This window comes from Empidonax traillii, unplaced genomic scaffold, assembly GCF_003031625.1.
Source record: "Empidonax traillii isolate 1590-97213 ecotype Southwest subspecies unplaced genomic scaffold, ASM303162v1 scaffold5:size3517227, whole genome shotgun sequence".
In the NCBI taxonomy this organism is placed as follows: Eukaryota; Metazoa; Chordata; class Aves; order Passeriformes; family Tyrannidae; genus Empidonax; species Empidonax traillii.
Genome location: NW_020955198.1, coordinates 999080 through 1018870, shown reverse-complemented (window position 1 = coordinate 1018870; position 19791 = coordinate 999080). Strand labels below are relative to the sequence as shown.

Below are 19791 nucleotides of genomic sequence, written 5' to 3'. Positions count from 1 at the left end.
ACTCCCTGCCCCAGGTATTCCTCCTCACCTCTGCTGAGAGCAGCCCCGCTCTCCCTGTAATCTTCGATCTCAGCATCCTTCTGGAGCAGCAGGGAGATCAGCTCCTGCACCTGGTACTGCAGCGCCAGGTTCATCCGAATCAAGGGCCGCACAAGGTGACGGGACACCTATGATGGAGAAGGAACACTCTAGGAAAGGTCCAGGTCCAGGTCGGCACACAGAGTAGTCAAAGCAGGGCAGCCAGCAAGGTCCTAGCAAGAGCTGCAGCCCAGGTCACACAGGGCTCCCCAAAATACCCCATATCTCACCCACTGGGAAGTGGTCAAAAGATGAGAGCTGGAAGAAGGCAGGCTAGATGCTGTGGGACTTATCCCTCTATCCCAGTTCCATCCTTTCACATCTGTGGGCTGTAGCACGGGAGAGCTTAGGTGGGAGAGCCCAGTGGGAACAGTGTGCAGCGATAGGCAATACTCCATCCACCATTTGAGGTGCAGCAGGAGGCAGAGAGCTCCCCATGTGCCACCCAGACCCTCTCAAGGCTCTGCACACCTCTTGGCATGTTCCTATGCAGGAAATAGGCACAGCTGGGCAAAAAAAAAACAGAAAGACACACCAAGGTATCAAACTGAAGCTTGAGGAACAGGAGGGACTCTCCCAGGGAGGTAAGATCACAAGCAGAAGAGATCCCAACACACAGGACTCATGCAGGCTGCAGCTCCCCATGGCAGCCCACCAGTTCCCCCCCAGCTTACCCCTGCACAAGCCCCATGCAGAGCCCTGGGCACGTCCTCTGCCCCAGAGCCAGGCTTGGCCACTCTGGCCCAGCAGGCACACAAAGCAGCCTCCCTCTCATCACCTTCTTCAGTCCCTGGCAGGGTATTTGAAATCCCTGTGGCTAGGCTGAGCACACAGGCGAGAGGACAGCAAACCCAGCATTGCTCCTAATCATTCTTGCTCCTGTGGCAAGTGACCTCCATGCCCTGCTCACACACTCAGGCACAAGCCACAGAGGTGGCAGCCATCACCCACCTATGCATTCAGAGTGCACCATCCACAGCAGGGATGGGAAAGAGCAAGACAGGTGGCCTCTGTGTCCACCTCAAGCCCCTGGCTGGGGCAGAGTTGGTCCCCATTGCAGCATCCACACCAACCATGCTCAGGACCCCAACCGTTTCCCACCTCTGCAGTGCCTTGCAGACATCCAGTGTGTGTCCAAGCTAAAGGAGAGGAGCAGCAGAGAGCATGAGCTCTCAGCTCAGCCTCCGCGGGCCTTGCCCGGGGAAGGGACATAAAATCCCTTGGAGAAGCCAAGACGAGACCCCGATTACTTTGCTCCCCAGTTCGAATTTAACGGTGAGGACAGGCGCCGCAGCAGCCGAGGAGCCCGGCTCTCCCCTGGTGATGCCCAAGCACAGCCGTCTGTGGGGAGACGAAGCGCGCTCTGCGGTGCGACCCTCCGGGAGCGGGTGCCGGGGCTGCAGAGCGCTGCCTCCCACCGGCGGCGGAGCCGCGGGGCCAGCCCGGGGCCGGGGCTCCGCTGGAGGCTCCCGGCGGGCCGGTTCGCGGGCGCCGGGCGCCCTCTTGTGCGCGCAGGGACGAAGGGCCCCGGGGGATCACAGAATCACAGAAAACGCTGTTGTACGGGACCCATGAGGATCATCGATTCCAACCCTTGGCCCTGCAGAGGACCATCGCCGGAAGCCACGCCATGTGCTTGATAATATCATTCAAATGCTTCTTGAACTCTGTCAGGCTTGGTGCTGTGACCACTTCCCTGGGGAGCCTGTTCCAGCGCCCAGCCCCACCCCCCCGGGTGAAGAACCTTTTTCTAATATCCAACCTAAACCTCCCATGGCACAGCTTCAGGCCATTCCCTCGGGTTCTGTCACTGGTCACCACAGAAAAGAGATCAGTGCCTGTCCCTCCTCTTGCCCTCGCAAGGAAAGTGTAGACTGCAATGAGGTCTCCCCTCAGTCTCCTCCAAACTGAACAGATCAAGTGACCTCAGATACTCCTCATACAGCTTCCTCTCAACACCCTTCACCATCTTCGTTGTCCCTCCTCTGGACCCTCTCTAATGGCTTAATATCTTTCCTATATTGTGGTGCCCCAAACTGCACACAATATTCAAGGTGAGGCCACACTAGTGCAGAGCAGAGTAGGACAATGCCTTCCCTCGACTGGCTGGCATTGCTTTGCCTGATGCCCCCCAGGACATGGTTGGCCCTCCTGGCTACCAGGGCACTGCTGACTCCTATTCAACTTGCCATTGACCAGGACCCCCAGTCCCTTTCCACAGCACTGCCTTCCAGCATCTCATTCCTCAGGTTTCCCAATCCAAGGTGCAGAATCTGGCACTTTCCCTTGTTGAACTTCCTATGGCTGGTGTTTGCCCAGTGCTCTAATTTGCTGAGGTTTCTCTGCAGGGCCTCCCTGCTTTCAAGGGAGTCAACAGCTCCTCCCGGTTTTGTATCATCTGCAAACTTGCTCAATATCCCGTCCAGTCCTATATCCAAGTAATTTATGAAGATGTTGAAGAGCACAGGGCCTAAGACAGAGCCCTGTGGAACCTCACTAGTGACAGGTCACCAGTCTGATGTCACCCCATTCACTATTACTCTCTGTGCTCGACTCGTGAGCCAGTTGCTCACCCACTGCATGACGTCTTTATCCAGCTGTGTGCTGGACATTTCGTCTAGAAGGATATTGTAGGAGCCCTGGTCCACAGCCCTGTCCCACCTGCAGGGGTCCAGCAGAGGGGCTGCCTCCAGAAATGGAACATGCTGGGCAGCCCCCTGGGCAGCTCCCCTTAAAAGTTGGGGAGAGCCTGCTTTAATTCCCTCCATCATGGCACATCACCTGCAGGTCCTCCAGGAGTACCTGCCGCCCTGTGGCCCGTTTTGCAGTGTGCGCCAAAAGAGAACAGCATTACTCTGCTCTCCAGGGCACTGACAAGGCATCACCCCACACTGGACACAGAATCACAGAAAGGTTTGGGTTGAAAGGGACGTTCAAGATCATTTCATTCCAACTCCCTGCCATGGGCAAGGATTCCACCTACTAGATCAGGTTGCCCAAAGCACCATCCAGCCTGGTCTTGAACACTACAAGGAGCATCCACAATGTCTCTGGGTAACCTGTTCCAGTGCCTTGCCACCCTTATAGTGAAGAATTTCTTCCTAGCAGCTAATCTAAATGTGTCGTTTTTTAGTTAAAAAACTATATCTTTATTTGCCCATGTAAAAGATGCTCTCTCACTTTTTTATAAATGCTCCTCAAGTACTGGAAGGCTGCAATGAGGTGTCCTGGAGCCTTCTCTTCTCCATGCTGAACAATCTCATCTCTCCCAGCCTCTCTTCGTAGGAGAGGTGCTGCAGTCCTCCCATCATCTTTGTGGCTGTCCTCTGGATCTGCTTGAACAGGTTCATGTCTTTCTTGTGCTGAGGACCCCAGACCTGGATGCAGAACTTCTGGTGGGCTCTCATGAGGTCATCTCCCTCCTGCCCTGCCAGCAGCATGCGCTGGGCCATCCCTGCCTCACTGCAAGGCACAAACCAAGGTGCCAGAGTCTCAGTGAGAAGAAACAGGGACAGTAAACCTTGGGAGGGGCAGCAGGCAGAGTCAGGCAACCTACAGTCACCAGAGTGGCTCAAGACCATCCCAAAGCTTCCAAGCATTAGAAGATAATCCCTAACTTTGGCCGTCCCCTCCCCAAACTCTCCACAGCTTTGCTCACCATCTCCAAGGGAGCAGGGCAGCAGTGGAAGTCCCAGTAGAAGGGCAATCCTGACAGCTCGCTCTTGACATGCAGGATGAGGCCACTGGCAGAGCGGTTGCAGGAGAAGGTGGTGGCAGAGTCTGGCTGCCCTGCCAGCAAGGGGCACATCAGGTTGCGCAAGTGGTTCAGGAAGGAGGATACATGGACTGTCAGCCGCTTGTTCAGCTCCTAAGGAAAGGCAAGGTTAGGGGGCACAGCAATATCCTGGAGAGCTCAGCACCAGGGGAAAAACAGCACAGAAAGAGCCAAACTACTCCCCATTCCACTGCAAAAAGCCATTCCTGGGCCTCAGCTTCAGCCCCATGACAGGACACTCCCCACTGGTTCTCTTAGGCCAGCCAAGCTGGGAAGGCTCCCCTGTCCTGCCAGCCCAGGATGGGCAGAGTGCAATGGTTTCCACTAGCACATCTGTGTGCCAACACAAGTGTCACAGGGTGGCCAAGAGCCGAGAGCAGGACGAACTGCCAGAGCTGGGGAATGGCTGCCACCACATGCCTACTCTTCCTGCCACCGGCCATTCAGCACAGCCATTATGTGGCACAGAGACATGCCACTACAATGGCACATGGGGGACTGGGCACATGGACTAGGATGAGAAGATGAGGCATGGTTCCATGTGTTTTTGAGGATCAGGCTGACAGCATACCCCATGAGAGACTGTCCTATGAATGCGAACAGAATTTGTGTCACTGGATGGTTGGCAACCTTGCTTCAAGTTCCTCCTTAGTACACTGTTACTGGGGAAACCAGCTGCCCATCCAGCCCACAAATGAAAAGAGTGTCCCATCCTCTGCACACAGACTCAGTGAACACCTAGATGTCTTCGGCATGCTAAACAGCGTGGCCCACTCTCACAAGAGGAGAGTGTTTGGTCAGCTGGGATGACAGTGCTTTGGCTTGGTGTTTGCACCCAAGCCTAGTCACATCCAACAATCACTGTGTCCCCAAGCAATTTATGCTGGGATGTCAGCTGCTGCAAGGAGAAAAGGAGGTCCCTGGACTTTTTAGGCACTCACCTTGGACCTTTGTCCCACAGCCTCAGTGTCTGCACTCTCGTACCAGACACTGCTGAGGTCAGAGATCAGCAGGATATAACCAGTATTCCTGAAGCACACTTTGGCAAGAAAAGCAGACTCGCCAAAGTGAACAGAAGCCCAGGGCTGGGTCAGGAGGCTGCTCTCCAGCTCCTCGGAGACCTCCATCTGCAAGAGAGCAATCAGGCTTAACCTCCACCCAGGAAGACCTTGATCCCTGGTGGCCCCTTCACGATGCAACCCCATCCCACAGCGCAGAGGTGAGGATGCTCAGCCAGCTCTGGTGACACACATCCCTGCATATGCATGCAACAGAGCTGGGGTGGGCGTTTTGGGCAGCTCAGTGCAAGGCAGTTCCCACCGCAGCTCACAATAAGCATCCCAGATGCACCAGCAGACGCACGGCAGTATAACTGCTGCCTCCCCCGGTTACCTCGTGTTTGCTGACGGTAACACGGCAAGACCCCTATGCACAAATTAACATGTAAGCTGCCCCGCTGGCAGTGGGCAGGCGGCAGGACGCTGCAGCCCTCCTCCTGCTGGGGTATCTCGTCCCTGCGCTCCACGCGAGCCCGCGCCATCCCTGCCGGCAGTGACACCGGTAAGAGTGCCGGCAGCCCACTGCTGCTTCCCGCTCCTCCCTAGGACGGACCCCACGCCTCCCAAAACCCTCAGCGACCCAGCGACCCAGCGCCCGCGGGGTGCCCGCAGGCCTGGGGCTGTGCGAAGCCGCGGCGTTACCCGAGGACGGGAGGGGGAGGCGGACGGAGACTGCCGAGGCTTGCAGCCGCGACCGGCGCCGGGCCGTGGGCGAGAGGCGAGGGCAGACTACGGCTCCCGGCATGCTGCTCTCTTCCGCGGCCAGCGGGGCCGGGGCACGCCGGGAGGTGCAGCTGGATGAGATGAGCCACGGGAGCTGCTACCGCTCCCAGAGATCGTGAGGTGTCATTGCTCCTGCTCCTTCGCTACTGATGAGGACAGCGAACCGGGCTGGCGCGTCCCTCTAGAGCATTCCCAGTTGCCACGGGAGGTGCTACGGCTGGTGGGGACCGAAATGCCTTACGACCTTGTTTTGCGCTTACGCCTGTTATGAAATCTCCTGGTGCGAGTGCCCAGCGGGGGACGGGGCACGGTACAGCCGGAGAGGCAGCGGCAGCGGGGTATTCCTCCTGTCCCTTGGCCCCAGGTTTATTACTCAGCCCCAGGGTGCCGGCGCAGGCACGGCACAGGGCAGGTACTTGCACCACTCTTCTCCCCGGCTGTGCGGGAACTGGGCTGCTGCGCCACAGCCAGCCCTGCATAGCTGTGGCTGCAGGTGCCTCTGTCCCACGTGTGGAGACTGGGCTCACAAGATACCACGGAGCAGGGCTGTGGCAGCTTGGCACACCACGCACCTTCAGTCCTCTCCAAACGGAGCACAGTCCCATCCTTACCCCAAGCACTAACCTCGGAAACCTCAGCACCCGCACTCTGACTGCAGTCCCCAACTTGCACTCCATGCATTAAGGCCATCCTCCCTGCTCCCACAAAATACCTCCCATGCGCCCACGAGCTGTCCCTGATTCCTCCATTTATCTCTATTCACACACCTCTCCCTACCAGCTGCCCCTCAGGGCATGGCCGAGGGCGGGTGAGTTTTCATCCTGAAGGGGTGCCAGGGAACAAGGGAGAAGGCAGGAACTTTGGGGCACAGGACAGATTGGGTTGCGTGGCCAGGTTAGAGTGCAAGAGGGTTTGGGGTGCAGGACTAGTTGGACTTTGGGCACAGCTGAAACATAGGGCCAGGTTGGGATGCATTGGCTGGATGAGGATGAGCTGTGCATTACACCCCGTGCCCACTGGGTGCACAGGACCCAGCTGTGGGGATCCAAGAGAGCTGGGGAAAGAGGGCTCACAGCTGGGGACCTGCACGCACTGTGCCACCACATCCCTTCCACCTTGCATCCACCTTTGGGTGTTTCTGTGTGTTGAGGGACTGCTTAGGACTAGGTGGAGTCTTATAACCTGGAGCTGTGGTTCAGCCTAAGCACATCACACCCAGCACATCACAGACCAGCTCTAGCTTCCTCCTAGCAAAAGTCCATCCTCCCTTCGAATTTGCACCCAGGGCAGTTCAGACTGGTGGAGGTGACACAGAGGGGAGGCAGCAGAGTCTTTTCTGTGGACTCTGATCTGCTGTAAACGCTGGAGCAGTGAGCAGGGCTGGTGCAGACTCTACTGCAGACGGTAGTGGGAAACAATCCAGGCACTCAGCTTAACCCCTGAGGTCAAAGGAGATGTTTTCTTCTCCAGGGAAATCTGCTGTTGGGTGGTTTAGTCACAAGACCAGCACCTAGGGGGCAGTTACTTGATGAGCACTGCTGGCACCATCCTACTGTAGGTGAAAGGGCCCTCATTGTTTTGAGCTGAATTGAGTTATGATTCTGAGCTGAGTTGCACCCTCAGCCTGGGGCATCCTGGAGTGCCACAGCATTAGTATACACCTGGTACTATGGGCATCAAGGAGCCATGGGCACAACTGGGGCACAACAGGGAGGAGGTGGAGAGCCAGCCCTTCCTCAGCACAGTGCCAGCAGGTGAGCAAGGCTAGGGTGACAGTCCTTTGGGGCTGGCCAAAGCACTGAGCCCTCCCCTAGTCATGTCCACAGGGTGATGGTGGATTTTAGAGGCACCCATATCCTCAGCTGCAGAGTCACCAGCTGGCCATACCCTCCAGTCACAATCCTCAGGGCACCAGGGGATTCCCCAAGAAAAATCTTGTCTGGAAAGCAAACCCCTGGAAAGGGGAAAGTTGGTTGAAGGTTTTTATATCTTGCTCCCAAGCAGGGAAATCAGGTTTGTGCTGGGAGAGTGGAATCTCAGGTCCCTCCAGTCCACATGGGCTTCAGAAATGAGAAGCAAAGTGGCTCACAAGCTGCCTTGGGGACACAGCCCTTGTTTCATACAAGACATCCCCACACCACAGGGTCAGGCCACAGTGTGCCATGGGGGCACCTCTGTCTGGCTTGGCCTCATTGCTGGCTGCAGCTCCCCAGAGCTGGGTTTGGGGAGCAGGTGGGTCCCTTCCCCTGGAGCAGAAGTCCCCTCCTCAGTGGCACAGCTGCCCTCCTCCTCTTCCTCACTCCTTGGGCAGAGGAAGCAGCAGGGGAAGGCTTTGCAGGAGGATGGCAGCAGCTTCCTCAGCCCAGTGGGGAGCCCGTATGCTTGGCTGACTTCTCCCCTCTCTCCATGGGGGTGACGATCACCCGCCCCGGCTTTCCAAGGTGCCAGATCAGAGAGCAATCCTCGTTCCTCCAGGCTTCCTGGGAGGTAGGCAGTGAGATGTGAGCCCCTTCCTCCAGGTGCATCCTCCCAGCCCACATCAGCCTTGGGACCCTAGCAGGACTGCCTGGAGGCAAAGCTGGTGGTTTGGGAACAATCCCATGGATGGATCCAGCCCTCAGTGCAGGAACTATGCAGAGTACCTAGAACAACCCCTCACCTGAGACTGTGTTCTCCAGAAAAAATGACAAGAAACCAGTTAAGAAGACAGGCACCATAAGCAAGGAGAGGAAGAGGAGGTCCAGTGGCACCCAGCCTGCAGGGACGGTGCCAGAATTAGCCTGGAGGTCCCAGCCCAGCTGGGGGAAAGGGGCTGGAGCAGCCATGGCAGACCCAGGGCCTGAAGAGGGAGCTGCCTGATACCATGAGCTGACCCAGCCTCTCAGGACACCAGAGATGTGTGGTCACCATGCCATGGGACCCAAGGCTTTGCCTTGCCTGGGGAATGTCCCTTCTACCTGTGGCCAGGTGAGTCAGAGCTGTGCCGAACCACCGCGGCACCAGCAGTGCCATGAACATGGCAAAGCCGACAATGAAGATGTTCCTCCCTGAGTCGATGTCTGCGTACTGGAAGTAGGAGATCCCCGTGCCCACCGCCACAGCGTAGGTGACACAGAGCACTCCTCCTGCGAGGGGCAGGAGTCAGGCAGCATCAGGCAGGCTGCAGGTGCCGCAATGAGGGGCAGGGCAGGGCAGGGAAGGGTACCCACCGTGAACTGCCAGCGGGATGCGCGTGAGGAGCCCTGCCAGCCTCGGGGACATGCCCAGCACCATGCATGCCAGCGCGCTTACTTGCACTGGGAGGCGAGAGCCAGCCTGGCAGAAAGAAGAATGTGAGAGAGGATGGGTCGCACCACCCCCTACTCTGTCTCCGCCCCCATTCTGCCATACCCACCTGACTTTCCCAGTGCTGGCTCAGTCACAGCCTGGGTATTACGGGTCCCCCACTCCTGCTCCATTGCTTCCCCCGTCCCTTGCCAACCTTTTTCCCCCTACCCTGGCATACCTGAGTGAGGCCAGTGGCGCAGGTGTTGGCAATGCTGGAGGCCGTGCCCCCCGGGGCACCTAGCAGTCCTGCCAGGAGGCTTCCCAACCCTTCCATGCAAAGCCCCCGGTTGCAGGCGTGAGGGGGCAGCCGAGGGGCTCGCAGCAGCCTCCCACACAGCACGTAGCAGCCCACCGAGTTCATGCTGCAGCCGATGGCCATGGCAAGGCCCACTGCCAGCGCCTGGGGGGTGAGCAGTGGCCACCCCCACTCACCTGCAGCAGAGGGAAAAGGGATGGGTGATAGAGGCCCCAGCCAAAGGTGAATGGCTGCACTCAGCCCTGCTGCCCCTCACCTGCATAGGGGATGCGGACCCAAGGGGCATTTAAGGTGCTGTTGGCCCAGGACAGCTGTGCCATGGACATGTCCAGTGATTCCCAGGGGATGTGGAAGCAGCCAAGGATGACACAGACAATGCATACAGCAGCAAAAGGGAGCAGTATCTGCAAGGCAAAAGGAGACCCTCAGGACCCTTCTCTCCTGCCTGCCTGGCCAGTGCCCCGTCTGCTGTGCCCCAGACAGCAGGTCCTTGTCCTGTCACCTCTTCCATGGAGCTATGCCACATCTCCCCTTACCCCTCCAGGGAGCATCCCAGGCTCTGCTGCTCCAAAACCCTAGGTCCCCAGCACCTCCCCAGAGCTGCACCAGAACTTCTCACCCCTGCCTCTGCTCCAGGTTTTACCGAATCCCACACCAAATAGCAAGGCTTGGAGAGAAGCCTTGTCACAGACACGGTACCGAGAACATGCGCAGGGTGGGAACTGATGACTCTGTGGAGCCCTCCCGAGTGTGGGGCCAGGCGCAGAAGGGCAGGCGGCAGGACCGCAGGTGCTGGGAGAAGGTGACAGCAAGGAACATGAGCCTAGGAGAGGGAGCATAGGTCACCACACAGCATCACAGTGGTGGGGCCCCAAATATGTGCTGTGCACCATGGGGGTGCCCCACCCCTATCCCAGTGGTGAAGGAAAGCCCCAGGAGTCGCACACCAGTATGGTCCCCAGGCTCACATACAGCAGTGCTACACCCCAGTTAGTGGAGCAGAAGAAAGCAGCTTCCTTGTATGTGGACAGCCCGATGATGGAGAGGCTGGGAGCCAGGACCATGGGCCCACAGTGCCGAGCTGCCCACCCGCACATGCCAGACACTCCCAGTACCACCTGAATCAGCCCAGAGACCAGCACTGCTCCAGAGACCTGCAAGAGGAAAGGATGGGGCCTGTGGGGCAGGATACATGGAGAGCAGTCCAGCACCTTCCCTTGGCCACATTCCCACTACCCTAGCAGCACCACTTGTTCCACATGTTCCGCTCATCCCAAGCCCAGAGGAACTTATACACGCACATGCATCAGGATCCCCATTGCCTTTGTGCATCCCCTCGTGTCCCCTCTATTCATGGTAATCCCCAGGAGGATGGAAAAAAGAGACCGGGGGCGCTGGTATATGGGCAAAAACTGGGAAGCTGATGGAGCAGGACGGGGGACCCCCATCCCAGCACAGGAGCACCCACCTCTTGTAGCGAGGCAGCTCGGCTCCCTGTGACAGTGCAATGTGGTGCAAGGCATGTGCTGGCCATAGCTGTGCCTGGAAGGGAATTTTGGAGGGATGTGATGCACGTGGATGCTTGGCTCCTGGAGCCGTGTCCAAGAGCGCACAGCATAGAAGCTGCTGGCTAGAGAAGGACCAGTGTGCCAGTATCCCCGTCCCCATAAGCCCTGATGTTTGAGAGGTGACCAGATGCATTGCAGGCGCACTCAGGGATGAGTAGAATGCTGCGTACCATCACCAGAGGGGCCAGCAGGCAGGATCCCTTGCTATCACCCATCCCTACCCCATGTACCAGGCACCTCATCATTGCCATTCCCCTGGCACCAGCACATGCTGAGCCCCAAGAAACACAGGCTCCAGGGTTGTGCTCACCATTCTTGTCTGTGCTGGCACCGGGGGACAAGTGGGAGCTCAGCACCATGGCAGGGACCAGGTACTCAAAGGATGGGATTTGAACCAGCGGCAACCTGAAGAAAGGGACAGCAAGGGCACATTAGGGAGAAAGGAGGGGAGAGGGCTGCTCCAAAAGCATAGGCTGCTGGAGGAGCAGGGGTGGGAAGGGAACCAAATAGAAACTTCAAAGTGGCAAAGGTCATCACATAGTCCACATGTCCTAGTACATCCCAAGTGCCAGCATATGGGATGTGCGCAGGGGTCAGAGGCTTTGCCAGATCCCATACCCAGCCCCTGTGTGAGCAGCACAGGCACGGAATGGTCTGGAGGAGCTGTGCATGATGCTGGATCAAGGCAGAGAGGAGCTAGAGGGAAAGCACAGTGGTTTTTCCAGAGGGATGTGTGAGAGGGAGGGGACAGCTGTGCGGAGATGCAGGGCAAGAGGTTTTCCTTGTGCCCCTTTCCACCTCCAGCAAAGCCTGTTTTCCCATAGCCTAGAAGAGAGCAAAGACCTGCCCTGCCATGGCATCACCCGCCTCCTGGTGACAGCTGCACCCCCTTCATTCCCCTTGCTCACCGGCTCCCCAGGGTGGTCTGCAGGACTGTGGAGATGCCACAGGCAAAGAGGCTGCATGCCAGCAGCTCGCTGGTGGCCTGGCCGTGAAGCAGCTCCTTGGGCAGGGTAGGCAGTAGGAGGAGGTGGAAGATGCAGAGCAAGGAGGCCTGCACGGCCAGGTGCTGTGCGGGGAAGAGATGGAGCAGTCACAATTCCCCTGCAGCACCCAAAGCTGCAGCTCCGCGTGCACAGCCCTCCTGAGTGGGTGGATGCCCACTGACACCCCCTGGGCAGCACTCAGCACTGCCCACTCCCTTCCCAGCACCCACTGGCCAGAGCCCCACACACCCATTTTCTGGAAGGTTGCAGCCCCTGCCCTGCCACTTGAGAGGATCCCATCCCATGTCTGGCTGCTCACCACGGTCCCCCCCCCTCACCTGAAGGGCTAAGCAACAGGTCAGCATCCAGGAGCACATCTTTGGAGAGCAGCAGGATGTGAGCATGGGGCTCCCAGCTCCAGGCACTCTGCCATGGCCCCCATTCATGCTGTTGTCTTCCCGCACTGCTCCCAGCTTGCAAAGAGTGTGGGTGGGGATCCCACCCCCCTCAGGGTTCCTCACAAGCTCTCCACTGCTGAACTTCCACCTTCTGCAGGAGCTGCCCCAGGGTTAGCCATTAACTTGAGTTGGTGAGTAACCTGCCCTTGTGGCCAGGAATGCAAGTGTCACCCTGGGTTGTCACCACAAGGCCCAGGTGACAGTCAACCACAGCCAGGACACGAGACACTACTGCAATGCCAACTGCCCACATCCTGGATCCCATCCTGGCCTCTTGTGATACACAGGGCAGGGGCTGGGTGGGACACAGCACAGACACCTCTTCCTCCATGTGCTTGGAACATCCCCACCAACATCCTCCTCCAGTCCCACTGTGCACTGCCCATACTTGTTCCTCCTCAGCACAGCAGCCACTGCCCTCCTGGTCCAGCCTGGTCTCTGATGGGGATCTGTCACATTACTCATTCTCCTGGGAGCACACTGAATCCTACCCCTGGACAAGGATGCCAGAGACAATAGCTGCCTGCTTGGTTGGAAAGGATCCCAAGGACACACAGGCAGGGGATGCTCATGTTTTTGTCATGGGGCAGAGGTGGATGTGCCAGTGACCTGGTTGAGCCCTTGTTGCTCAGGGCTCACTCATTAACAGGTAAGACTTTGGAGACCATGCATTCCCTGCATTCCCAAGAATGGGGAACCTCCTCTCTCCCACTAACCCTGCCTTCCACAGGCACTGGAAGTGATATTTCTCCTGTCACCAGAGAGCCTGGTTCCTCTTGAGCCCTGCAGGACAGGCTCCACTGTGCTCCTGAGCTCACCAGCAGCACCCAGGATCTGCCTTATTATACAGCCACTCAGGGAGCAGGCAGAGCTGCATGGATGGGGCTCTGCTCTGGGGCAGGCATGCTGCCAGCACAGAGCAGCTCAGCAGGACAAGGCAGGCACACAGCAAGAATTACTTTTATTGGAAGAGATTTGCATCTACAAAAGAGTGAAAAACAGGTGTAAAATCCACAGTAAAAAGAAGGGGCATGATGAGCTGGACTGATCAGCAAGACAAGGTGCCTTCTCCCCACTCTGAGAGCAGTCAGGCACTGTTTGCTCACAGACACAGACAGCTGGGGTCTGGGATGGGGTCACAGAGCACCCCACACTCAAAACACCCAACACAGGCAGGATAAGGAAGCTCAGCCATAACCACACATCACCCCCACCAAGCCCAGAGGGGCACAACCTTTCCCTGGGGCATAGCCATATCGGGGTCCCTCCTTGGTGTCACCCTTGCACCTCTCAAGAAGTGGCTTAACAGCCCCTAAGTGTAATTACTGCTATAACTAGTCATCTCGCTCCCCCCTCCTTCAACCTTCTCTCTGACTGGGGTCACTGCCTCAGCCTCTCCCCCCTGCACACACATCGCCAGCATCCTACATTCCACATGCCACCTCTGTCCAACACCACCCATGGGCCACCCACTCACTATAGGAAGAGGTACAACACTCCATTTGCACTGGTACCCCAGCCCACAGGCAACTCATTTCTATCCTTCAGCTAGTAGGTTCCCACCCCAGCACGCAGCAAGCCAGCTCTGCCCCAGTCTGTCCCAGCAGCCCCCAAAGTGAAGGATACCCCTGCCCTGGGTGAGGGGAACACAAATGCTGGTTTGGAAGTAATGCAGGGGCCTCCAGCCCCATGCAGCCCCAGGGATCAGTTTCCAGAAGTGCAAGGAAGTGAGTTGTGCCACACTACAAGGGAAGGGGAAAGGGGTTGCTGCCCTGTACTCCTAGCTGGGAAAAATGAAGCTCTTGATTCTATTGAGATCCATAGCAGTGTGCAAGAAGCACTGCTTCAGTCCCAGGGGGTCCAGCCAGTCCTCACGGTTGGAGGCTGCATCCCATGTGGGGTCCGCATGGGCTGAGCAGGCATGGCAGTGGAGCGCCGGAGGAGCTGGGAGCACGGCAAGTCCAAAGGGGCCAGGCTGGTCTGGGGCTGCAGCACGGGTGGTACAGTTGGATCTCTCACAGGAAGTGGGTATTTTCCGGAAAGGACTTTGTGGAAGCCTCCTATGTTGGGCTAGATCAGGTGCCTTTGGGTAGGACAGAGCAGTCATCACACTGCTCCACAGGTAGAGTGCAGTTGCTGTGACACTTCCACGACGCGGCTCCTCAGTTGTCTCATTCTCCCCCAGGCAAGGGGTGCTGCTGGCTGAGGAGACATCAGGCAGCTTAGGCTGAGGCTGGCCAAGGGCTGGGGCTGGCTGGGCACTCAGCTGGCGCCTCCCCTCCTCGGGGATCAGCACAGGCTGGGGGGTTGCAGGGCTGACACTCCTCATGCACATGGACCGGTGCACCACAGTGACAGAGGCGAAGAGGGCAGCAAAGCCAGTCAGGTACACCACACCCAGGAGGCAGGCCAGCTGTGGAGAAGCCAACTGTTAGCCCAGACTCCCCAGCATGGGCCCCCAGCAGGACCCCCCAGCCAGCCATGACCCATCACAGCCACGATCAGTCCAGCAGCCATGATGGCAAAAGGCATCACCAGCTCCAGGGCTGGATGCCAGGGAGCAGGCAGCCATGCTGCTAACAGCAGGTGACACACAGCCTGCCCAAAGCAGGGCCTAACTACCACAAACCAAAATGCCCCAGCTAAAAGCTAACAGTTCCTATTCAAAATCCCAACCAGCATTCAGTTCCCTCCATGCCACCACCTTGTCTTTGCACCATGACTTGTGGGACACAAGTACAGGGCACACTACCCAGCACCAGGCTGCAGTGCCTCAGGCAGCAGCAAATCAGCGTCTTCTGACAGCTTCCCTTTTCAACAGCTGCTGTTCCCAGTGGAAAAGAGGGTCCCCCTCCAAATCCACAGCCTGCTGGGTCCCATGTTCTTGCAAGTAGTTGCTCTCCTGTGCCCTTACCTTCACCACTTGCTGGTAGAACTGGCCCAGCACATGCTGCCACACAGACTGTTCCATGAGGACACACAGATCTGTGTAGGTGAACCAGCCACGCCACATACCCTGTTTTTCTGCCACACTGCAAGGAAAAAAAGGGAATGATGGATGTAGCATGGACCTTCCCCATCAAGGCAGCTTCAGCCCAGGCAGGCTTGAAGAAGACCCTGATCAAGGGTCTGTAGAAGGAAGCTGCAGACCCTAGCAAAGGCTCAGAGGTGTCCCAATCTCTTATTTCACTGCAGCAGGGCTATCTCCAAGCAGAGCCTGCAACATGGATGAAGGGATCACCCCAGACACCTACCGTCCTTCCAGCCAGGTCAGCACTTCAAACAGCTTCCGAGGATCTGTGTAGAGACTCCAGTCCTGTGGAGACAGCAGTGAAAGGTCAGTGCAGTCAGGACAGGCCACCCAGCACCTGGACACACCTTTCTGTATTCCTTCCTGGGAGCTTGTGGGGGAAAAACAGAAATCCAGACTCCCTTCAATGCCTCATTTCCTCCCCCTCTGTGAAAGTAAACGGCAGTGATGGCTCCACTTACAATAGCGCTCAGGAAGTTCATCTCCAGTGTGTTCATGGTCTGGACATCCACCTTCCCTGCTGCTCCCCACTCGTCGTTAAACACCTCCTCCTCCTCACCCTCATCGTACAGGTACTTACTAGCAACCATCTAAAAGCAGTACAAAGGACAGGATCTCAGCCTCCACTGCACTCCTCCAGGCTTCCCTGCAACCCAGTTATCCCCCAGCCCACCACTCACCATGGAGATCAGAAAGAGGTCAGAAGACGAGATCTGCTGGAGGTATTCGGGGTTCCGGTGCCGGAGTCTTTCAATATAAACCAGAGCCAACATCATGGAGCAGGGAGAGATGCAAGCTTCTCTGTGGCACAGGCAAGAATCAACACGAAGGTTATCCATGTGCCGAAGACACCTCAGCCACCACGGCAAACTTGGCTGCTCCCTCCCCATTTAAGCAGCGGGAGGCTTAGCAAATCACTAGATAGGTCACAACCTCGTGAGCTCTGTGCTAGATGTCCTGAGCTGCAGCAAGAGAAAGTGCAGGAAAAGCAAGGTGGAGAGCAGAAAGCCCTGGGCTCTGTTCCCAGGCACAGGCAGCTCCATTCTGAGCAGCCCTGCCTATGGCGCTATGAGGGCTCAGCTGCAAGGGCAGACACTGGGTTCAAACCTGGTTATGCAGTGAGCTTCAGATCCAGCCAGTACAGACTCACAGCAACAAGAGCACTCCTGCACCTTAGAGAGCAGCACAAACCTGAAGCAGGCCCGTGTTAGGAAGCCACTGTGCCTGCTGTCCTTGACACCTGCCCCCAGCTCCTTTTTGATACTAATCAGGCCTAAGCACAAAACCTTAGTGTTAGCCCAGGGACAGAAGTAAATCACAGGTAAGATCAGAGCTCCAAGTTCTGACATAGGACATGAAGGGACAGGTTTTCCTTCTTACCGAGATACATGTGACACATACTTCTTCTGGAGTCTGCGGATAGGACTGGGAGCCACTTTCTGCAGCAACTCCACAGCAATATCTAGGACAGAAAAGCAGCGAAAGGGTTAGCCCCATGTGGCACAGTCTACCTCCACCCTTCCCCTTCTCCCTCCAGCCCATCAAGTCTTGGCATTTGCTCAGCTCCTCAAGTTTAAATTAAACTATGAAGGCAGGACAGGCCTTATCAGAGGTCAGGGACAAGTGAGGAACAAACAAATATGCAGGACAGGCAGACCACAGCAGGAAGAGGATGGAAGTGACCAAGGCCCTGCGGCAGTGCCAGATCAGCAGGTCTGTGTCACGGGGAGTCACCAGCAGTCAGCTGCAGAGAGGCTAACACCCTCCCACTCACCCTGCAGGACTTCAGGCAGCCCTTCTGAAGGCTTTTTTGCACCTGATGTCACACTACATCTTCCCAGTCCTTTGTTCCCCTCCAACCAGCAGCATTCTCCCCCTCCAGATCTCATCAGCACTGATCCAGCTTCTCCCCCCCCTTCCCCCACCACAACCCTAGGGCTCCTGAAAGGATGATGTACAACGTATCCATGTGAGCAGGATCCCAAAGGCACTAACAGGGTATGAAAGCAGTGATACGGTGTAACTGCAGCTCATCTCAGCCTGCTTTTCCTGCGCTCAAGGATGTGCCTCAGTGTTCACCCACTCAAAAGGCCAGAGACTGACGTATACTGGCAGATGGCTTCAGCAGCTCCCATCTCACTTCCCTACACAACAGAATCAGCTGGGAACATCCCAAGCAGCACTACAGTCTAGTGCTTGGCAAGAAGTGCTTTAGACAGGAAACTCCAGCTCCATTTTGCTGCTGAGCCCTCGTCCCACTGAGTCAAGAGCAGAGCTCATCCCAGCAGCCTTGCATTTTCAGCTCCCAGAGGAAGCATCACCACACAACCTCTTCTCTCCACACCCCTCTTTTCCATGTCTCTCCAGCAACTAAGAGAGCACCTGCAGTAACACAAGAGTTATTTGCCCAAACAGCAGCCACCAAACTCAGAAGCACCTCTAAGGGACCTCCCCAGAGTATTCAAGCTACACCACCAATATAATGCACAGCCAGGCAGACACAGCTCCAGCCACCTGTTGGTTGTTCCCAGCCTCCCTCACTGCTGCCGCCCTGCCTGGCCACCCTTGTGCTGCTGCAGAGACAGCGGCAATGTCTGGAGCGATGGAAATGACAGGAGGTCCCTCTAGACTCTGTCCCGATATGAAATCAAATTCTTCAGCCCACAAAGCCAACCCACAACAGCATGCCCTGCCCTGTCCCCATCTCACAGCCACAGCATGCTGAGGGTGGTTACTGTTCCTCCTTTCCCAAAGGAACAAATTAACTTTTCAACTTCTTTCCTCAGTCAGCGACATACTGCCCCTGCAACTCTCCCCAGTACCAAGGACTTTTTCCGGCTCCTTTGAACTCTCCCAACAAGCCTGTAACTTGTTTGAAGAGCAGTGCCATAAACTTCCCTTATAGCAATGGCACAGCTGTACCCAGAGAGATGCCATAGGCCTATACCCTGTTTTTTGGCAGTGGGTGGTGAAGGCACATACACATTCTCTGTGCGCTGCTCTCACCCCCCAACTGCTAGAGCCAAGGCATTTCCTGGGTGCAAGGCAGTCCTTAGAGTTAACAGCTCTCAACAGTCTTCTTCTATGACTGTGCCCTTTGAACTCTAAACACCAGTAGCATCCCATGGAACAGTCCCACCTCGCAGCCCAGTGTAATGCCAGCCCTGAGTCTCCCTCATACCACTCGTGTCAGAACTCGTGACTCCCATCAGCACCCAGGCAGATCCTGCCTGGATCTGCCCAACAATCTCCTCCTCACTACTGAGGCAGATCACACAGCCTCCCAGCAACTTCAGACTGTTTCCCTAGCAAGCAGCTAATGCAAATACTGAGACAAACAAACCACGAAGGTCCTCTAGTAAACCACTGCTTGCCCTTGTCCACTCCTCTCCACCATCACCTGCACCATTTCCTCAGCCTCAACACAGCCATGTCTTTCTGCTCCCCCAAACACTGCCAAATGAACAGGAAAAACCAAAAAGGATGTGATCCAGACAAACACACCTCAGGAATTTGTCCCATTAGTGCTCAGAACTAGAAATTAAAGAAATTTCCTGGTATTTTGCAGAGCACAAGGCGTTACCCAAGACAGCTCTCGTCAGGGATAGGTTCACAACGCTCACTGCCAAGGAATCCACAAGCAACCTAAAGGACTTAGCACAGTAGTGAGATGCCAAAACACAGCAGTGGGCCAGACAGGGCAATAAAACAGAGAAAAGGAGCCATGAGGCTCTGGCACTCTGCCCCGCTGTGCTGCACTGAGTGGGAAAGGTTGGGCAGGGGTGGGATTTGGCACTGGGGAGGAAACAGGTGACCTGTTGGTCTCGGCCCCTTGGGCTACTTCCAACCCCCTTGACTCAGCATTCCCATCTGAGGACAATCATCAACCCACCTGCCACGGGGCTGGAGAGATTATCCAGACTGCAGTCTTTGTCCCAGCCATAATAGAGCCGCTTCCGTACTCTCTCGCTCAGCTGTTGGTGCCTGGGCAGGAACTGAAGGCAGACGGCGGATGAGGAACGCCCAGAGCACTCCCCGTGCCGAGTTCTCTCTCCACCCCAACCCAGCTCAGGGTTACACCGGGCCCGACAGGGCCACGAGCTCGGCCGGACCTCGGCCATGCGACCACACGGGGCTCTCCGGGGGAAGGGGGAGGGGAGGGGGGGGATATCGGGGGATCTCCCCGGGGCCAGGCTGGGCGGGGGGCACTTACCGTGAACTCCTGGAACCCGCTGAGGGAGAAGGCGCCCTCCTCGTCCAGTAGCAGCTCGTCCAGCTCCATCCCGCCCACTCGCGGGGCAGGCGCTGACAGGTCCCCTCGGGCGGTGCGGGGCCGGCTCCGGGGCCGTTCCGAGGGCGCAGGGCCGGTGTCCTCCGGGGGGCCGGTGCGCGCCGAGGCCGAGCGCGGTATGGGGAGCGCGGCCCACGGAGCCGCTCCCAGGCCGAGCAGCGCCGCCGGCCTCCCCCTGCCCGCCCTTCCTGTTCCGGCGCGGGGGGCGCGGCCGCCGCCCGCCCCTCCCGCCGCCGGGCG

The 19791-nt window shown here is 57.2% G+C and overlaps 3 protein-coding genes across 5 annotated transcripts in view; all 3 read right to left on the bottom strand.

Moving 5' to 3' along the window:
- The window catches only part of NHEJ1 (non-homologous end joining factor 1), a 44421-nt gene extending 38554 nt beyond the window's left edge, over positions 1-5867 (bottom strand). Inside the window, exons 1-4 of one of the 2 annotated variants that reach the window (XM_027879043.1) lie at positions 5554-5867; positions 4795-4980; positions 3737-3946; positions 29-167 (exon numbers count right to left, since the gene is read on the bottom strand). In XM_027879043.1, coding sequence (XP_027734844.1) covers positions 29-167; positions 3737-3946; positions 4795-4980 — 535 coding nt within the window. In that variant the 5' untranslated portion in view covers positions 5554-5867. The remainder of the gene's footprint in view (positions 1-28; positions 168-3736; positions 3947-4794; positions 4981-5553) is intronic. The other variant, XM_027879053.1, reaches the window with a different exon arrangement.
- Positions 5868-7602: 1735 nt separating this feature from the next.
- Positions 7603-12344, bottom strand: SLC23A3 (solute carrier family 23 member 3). 2 transcript variants are annotated; one of them, XM_027878990.1, is made up of 12 exons: positions 12110-12344; positions 11694-11854; positions 11096-11190; positions 10686-10759; positions 10190-10371; positions 9917-10040; positions 9474-9621; positions 9140-9393; positions 8844-8949; positions 8592-8759; positions 8294-8389; positions 7603-8114 (listed from the first exon to the last, which is right to left on the bottom strand). In XM_027878990.1, exons 1-12 carry the CDS (start codon positions 12215-12217, stop codon positions 7780-7782), a joined length of 1851 nt encoding a protein of 616 aa, XP_027734791.1. In that variant the 5' UTR covers positions 12218-12344; the 3' UTR covers positions 7603-7779. The 2 variants fall into 2 exon arrangements, with proteins under 2 accessions (XP_027734791.1, XP_027734797.1); XM_027878996.1 differs by having other exon boundaries at positions 9140-9228.
- Positions 12345-13171: 827 nt separating this feature from the next.
- Positions 13172-19542, bottom strand: CNPPD1 (cyclin Pas1/PHO80 domain containing 1). Its single transcript, XM_027879018.1, has 8 exons — positions 19474-19542; positions 19153-19255; positions 16641-16722; positions 15941-16061; positions 15722-15850; positions 15484-15545; positions 15144-15261; positions 13172-14642 (listed from the first exon to the last, which is right to left on the bottom strand). Exons 1-8 carry the CDS (start codon positions 19540-19542, stop codon positions 14010-14012), a joined length of 1317 nt encoding a protein of 438 aa, XP_027734819.1. The 3' UTR covers positions 13172-14009.
- Between the last annotated feature and the right edge of the window lie 249 nt (positions 19543-19791).

What these genes read in the sequence shown, in the direction of transcription:
- CNPPD1 (XM_027879018.1), bottom strand. Translation starts at nt 19,542, where the DNA reads ATGGAGCTGGACGAGCTGCTACTGGACGAGGAGGGCGCCTTCTCCCTC. An exon ending in GCGGGTTCCAGGAGTTCACG is followed by an intron (nt 19,256 to 19,473) that starts GTAAGTGCCCCC and finishes GTCTGCCTTCAG; the next exon opens with TTCCTGCCCAGGCACCAACA. An exon ending in CTGACCTGGCTGGAAGGACG is followed by an intron (nt 15,262 to 15,483) that starts GTAGGTGTCTGG and finishes TTTTCCTTGCAG; the next exon opens with TGTGGCAGAAAAACAGGGTA.
- SLC23A3 (XM_027878990.1), bottom strand. Translation starts at nt 12,217, where the DNA reads ATGAATGGGGGCCATGGCAGAGTGCCTGGAGCTGGGAGCCCCATGCTC. An exon ending in CCTGTTGCTTAGCCCTTCAG is followed by an intron (nt 11,855 to 12,109) that starts GTGAGGGGGGGG and finishes TTCCCCGCACAG; the next exon opens with CACCTGGCCGTGCAGGCCTC. An exon ending in TCTGACTCACCTGGCCACAG is followed by an intron (nt 8,390 to 8,591) that starts GTAGAAGGGACA and finishes CCGTCCCTGCAG; the next exon opens with GCTGGGTGCCACTGGACCTC.